General features: G+C 48.6%; 1 protein-coding gene across 1 annotated transcript; it reads left to right on the forward strand.

Annotated features, from left to right (window-relative positions):
• Nucleotides 1–2,495: 2,495 nt before the first annotated feature.
• On the forward strand, nucleotides 2,496–4,186 carry LOC122387402. Its single transcript, XM_043377566.1, has 3 exons — nucleotides 2,496–2,679; nucleotides 3,071–3,259; nucleotides 3,801–4,186. The coding sequence occupies exons 1-3, from the start codon at nucleotides 2,566–2,568 to the stop codon at nucleotides 3,963–3,965; spliced, it is 468 nt and encodes a 155-aa protein (XP_043233501.1). The 5' UTR covers nucleotides 2,496–2,565; the 3' UTR covers nucleotides 3,966–4,186.
• Nucleotides 4,187–4,998: the final 812 nt, after the last annotated feature.

Raw genomic sequence — 4,998 nt, forward strand, 5'->3', positions numbered from 1 at the left:
TATGATTAACACTTTTGGGCTGGTACCCAATTGTACATTAAAAGCATATAAATTACAGTACTGAGTGTTGATTATTGCGTAGTTTTCGCACATCTTTGGAAAAATGGTTGACTTTGACATTTTGGGACGGACAGTCGACGAAAATGCCGGCCATTGGACGGCCATTGGACATACCTACACTTTTTTAACTAGCCCCACTATTAAGGATGGTCCATCTACAAATGCACAGATATGCCAGTTATGCTGCTGTGAAAACCCAGAAAGGCATTAGATGGAATAGAAGATCAACGACCAATTCACTTTTCGCCATACCACGTTTAAAAAAGAAATATGGGTATGAGCGTCTGGCTGTCAGGAGAGAAACAATTTAAACAAAAATAATAATAATTATAGAGCCAACAGTCTGAGTGTAAACGCAGGATGCACAACAACGGGTTCGGATTGAACTGCTAAACATTAACCTTTGATGGAGACAAGATAGAGCGATGAACTCAGGTGGAATGTGTTCCGGCAATGACTATGGTTCGAACTTCGAATGATATGCAGCATGACTTTTCCGGTTAAGTCATGACCTTGACCTGAGGTCAAATTTAACCCTAGAACGCCTAGGGGGGGTTGTATCAACCCCCCCCTGAGGTTTTTTCGAAGTGCACGCTAAACGGCTTGTCGTAGCGGGCTGAAATTTTCAATACCCTCTGGGGCAACCTTTGCGCATCTTTTGCCGAAAAAAATTGATCGGGTCATGTCAGGTCACGGAGTTATGACGTCATAAGAGGTACAGCCTCCGGCCGACAGTTACCAAACGTGTGCGCCGAATCCCTAGGTTTTCTGCCGGTGATACCCACATTGTTTGATGGATCATGATGAAACTTCCCATGCATGTTGGGGCAAGCATTGGCTATCGTGTGGTGCAAGAAAATTGACCGGGTCAGGTCAGGTCACGGAGCTATGACGTCACAAGAGGAACAGCGTCCGGTACTATTTTTGAAAAGCGCCCGAACCACTATTTTGCTAATTCTTGTCACCTCAATGGGAATATGCAGCAATATTAGCTTCTATAGGGAGCAAATGGACCTCCCAAATCCAAAAATACAATCAGATTTCAAAAATTTAAATTTTGATTTTTCGAATTTCTGCCGCCGACTGTGACCTTGCCGACTTCCGGCGCTCCCAACGCGCCATTTTTAGAGCTAGTGAAACGAAATACATACCAAACGATAGAGAATTGATCAAGGAACACGATAGTGAAGGTTTCAAGTCGATATCTCCCACCGTTTTTCCGCAATCGCCGCGGAAAGTTGAAAAAGTTTGATTTTTTAGGAAAATTTGACCTTTGACCGGTCATAAGTAGGTCAAATGTTGACCTAGGACCAAAAAATATACCACCAATCGCGAGATCTCGTTGAGAGCAATCCGTTGGTTTTTTCCGCTAAGCTCTACGACCTTCCGTTTCGAAACGCCAGGGGGGGTCGTAACAACCCCCCCCCCTGGTCGTTCGTGTTATGAGAAATGGCCTGGTCGTGCGAGGGTTAAAAGCTGTCTTTTTCAGCCCAACTTATACTTCATTCGATAAGTCTCCACAAGAGAAACACGATGGTGGCAAAATGAATGTTATGATGAAGGTATAAACGCCAGGGTTATTGCCAAATTTGTTGGAAAATTGATTCGGCGAAATCTGTCTATTATGGTGTTTTTAGTGCCCTCTGTGGGCCAAACCGTTGAACTTAATTGAGGTTAGGTTAGGTTCTATTTCGCGAGTCTCTATAGCCTTTTTGGTTTACGAATTTCGCCGATTTGTAAAGATGTCAAAATCGGGAGTTTTTGTGATAGGTAATATTACGTCTGACGACCTCCAGTGAACTCAAGGATGACATGGCTGTAAATAACCTTCACAATTCTGAAAGATATTACAGCGAACTCTATATTGCCTGTCTCGGTGTCTATCTTTCATAGTTTGGGACCACACGATAGCCCTTCCAATTCCCCCACCCAACATGACAAAGTTGGCCGAAGCCCCCACCCGGGAGCAGGTTCAGCACAACACTGTTGGCAGAATGCAAAAAGGCAGAAGCCAAGAAATATGAGATGCCCTCATCCTTCCGAGACAATAGAAGCATCTAATTCTATACTTCGCAGGTGCAAATGGTGAAGATCTGGAGTACCAATTGTATCGACAGTTCCGAGCAAGAACATCCTGTGTCAAATTTTTCGAAATTGAGATGTTCATACCATTCGACTCAGCTCGTCGAGCTGAGTCGACTAGTATAAAAATCTCAACTTCGAAAAATTTGACACTAAGGATGTTCTTGCTCGGAACTGTCGGTATGCTTGTGTACTGTGTATCAAAGACAGGACGGGCAGATATATTTACCTAAATATATTCGTTTCATGAGAAGTTAAATCTCATTAAAAATATCGAGCGACACATCTTGTCTCACATCTGACCCGGTCGGCGGTAGTTCAACGTGTCCGTACTCTGTGTTCCCCTTTGAGCAGCCCGGCCAGCCATCGATCGCTGGCTCCGATCTGCGAGGGAGATAGGGGAGAGACCATCGGCGGCCGCCCATGGAGAAACCCCGCCCGAGAAACTCGGCTCCGGCGACGGCCGAGGCTCAGGGCCATAAAGGGCCGACGCCGGCTCGACGAGGCACAGTCGCTACCATGACTTCCTTCAGCAGTGTACGTCACAGTGTCCGGTGTTGAGCTTATCATAGGGTGTGCGGTGTGTTGGCCTAGTGCAGCCCGATAGCCTGTGCCGTCCTCAAAACGGAGCAGTGCTGAAGCATAAAGGCTAAGTTGGCTACGTTGTAGGGTGGGTGGGGGTGGGGGCAATTGAATTTAGACTAGCATTGTGTCTATATAAGTTGTCATACTGTCCTTTTCCAATCATTCTCTTATTTCAGTCCATGGCACATGCCTTTCGGACATGAAAAAGCCAGTTGCGAAAAGTGTTAATTTCCGTCAGGTGCTTAGACCTATGCACCCTGTTTCAGGCCCCATTTCTGCTCTCTTTTTCTGTACGTAACTACGTTTGACTTCTTGACCTAACCTCCGACCTGACTGTCCTTAGGCCGTGTGTCTGGTGGCGCTGCTCGCTGTCGTCGCCTGCCAGGATGGCGGCTACAAGGAGCCACAGGGCTACTTCCAGTACCTAAACGTGCCTGCCCACAAGCAGTACGAGTTCGGATGGAAGCGCGGCAACCCGCATCATTTCATCGGACGATATGAGCAGGCCAAAGATCATCGGTTCCGCACCCGGGTACGTGATAAAAGGGAGAGTTCTCCTGTTACTCCTCAACCAGAGAAGGTACTTTCAAAGTAACGCATGGTTCTAAATACCTACCGGCTTCATATTACGAAATGCATACCAATCCTCATTCCCATGCAACTGCTAATGAGTGCAACTAATCTCAAAACGGCCACGGCCAGTGAGCTTTAGCTATTATTTCATCATATGTCACCTATGAGGTATGTACAGCCCACCGCTAAAGTAATGTAGGGTTTTACCAATCTCAACGGTTGGCTTTGACTGGCGATTGTTTAATGCGGACTGATCGAAAAGAAGATGTCAATAGCCAAAGTTGCAGCTGCAAGGGTGACGATACATATAAGCTACATTCAAAGTTTCATTGTAGTCTGGCTAATCATTCCTAAGCTTCAGAAGCAGAACATACCCATGACTGAAACCCCACATTACTTCTGCTGTGGACTGTACATTTGGATGGATTAAATGGGATTTTCTCCATACTGAGCTCCTTGATTGAAAGATACCGTGTCTTATAACCCTCTCTCCTTTGCAGGTGAACTGGGGCGACTCGAAGGGAGGACACGGTGAGCACTACTTCGAGTACAACCACGCACCCAAGGGCTACGGAGGAGAACACCACGCGCAGGACTACTCGGAGCCGGAGCCCGCCTACGCGCCGGAGCTGCCCGCCTACCCGCCTCTCCCGCACGTGGCGTGAACACGCCCCTCAATGACGGCAGTGAGCGCCGCGTGAACCCCACCTCAGCCATATCAGCACGTGCGGAGAAAACCCAGCCGACGCCTGGCGACGCGCGTGTCCAAGTCGATGTTACGTGAAGGTTGTTATTGGAACGTTGAATGCTGCTGTAGACTGCATATCATGTTTTGAGTTGTAAATGTGCAGGTCTCGAATGAATATACATATGACACAAAATCTGATACCAATGAATGATCAAACGGTTTTGGTAGACTAACGTTCAAAGCACACAGCAGACCCTGACCTGGAGTCGGAGCCAGAGTGGTAGTCGAATTACGGAACTCGGAGTCGGGTTCGGAATGTTGGCTGTCGAAACTACATGGTCTCCGTAGGCAGTGGCGTAGACAGGGGGGGCCATGGGGGCCATGGCCCCCCCTTTCCGCCCAGCCGCCCAAATGGCGCCCCAATTAGCGCCGACTAGGCTGATGCCGTTTTACAGAGAGAGCATGAATTAAAAAGTGATGTGCAGGCAGGGATCGAACTCAATATCTCTTTGGGGGTGCCTGGACACCTAAATAATCTCCAGGGCACCCCCAAATACGACCTGAGCCCCCAAATGTTGAAGGGCGCCCCTCCGGAAACCAGAATATTCCGAACCTCCAGGGTCGATGGCGCCCCTGAAGAGCCGCTGGCACCCACCTAAACGGAACAGTCGCCCCATTAAAGCTTGATGGCGCCCCTCTAGAGCACCCGGCGCCCCTCTGAAGTTCACAGCTGCCCCAATCGACCCATCCAAGATCGATCCCTGAAACCACTGGCGCCCCTCTAAAGCACCCGCATTCTTCTCAAGATCACAGTCGCCCTATCCGAGATCAATAGCGCCCTCAAGAGCCACTAGCGCCCCACCCCCTTGAGACTGAAGTCGTCCCGCTTGAGACTAAAGTCGCCCCATTCAAGCCCAATGACGCCCCTCCAGAGCGTCCGGCGCGCTTCTGAAGATCACGCCCATCTAAACGAAGGTTACAGCTGCCCCATCTTAAGATCGATGGCAGCC

Source organism: Amphibalanus amphitrite, unplaced genomic scaffold, assembly GCF_019059575.1.
Source record: "Amphibalanus amphitrite isolate SeventyFive unplaced genomic scaffold, NRLGWU_Aamphi_draft 000285F_arrow, whole genome shotgun sequence".
Classification (NCBI taxonomy): domain Eukaryota; kingdom Metazoa; phylum Arthropoda; class Thecostraca; order Balanomorpha; family Balanidae; genus Amphibalanus; species Amphibalanus amphitrite.

Excerpts from the sequence above, each read along its gene's own strand:
- LOC122387402 (XM_043377566.1), top strand. The coding sequence starts at position 2,566 with ATGGAGAAACCCCGCCCGAGAAACTCGGCTCCGGCGACGGCCGAGGCT. Across the intron at positions 2,680-3,070 it reads CCATGACTTCCTTCAGCAGT|GCCGTGTGTCTGGTGGCGCT; the intron begins GTACGTCACAGT and ends GACTGTCCTTAG. Across the intron at positions 3,260-3,800 it reads ATCATCGGTTCCGCACCCGG|GTGAACTGGGGCGACTCGAA; the intron begins GTACGTGATAAA and ends TCTCCTTTGCAG.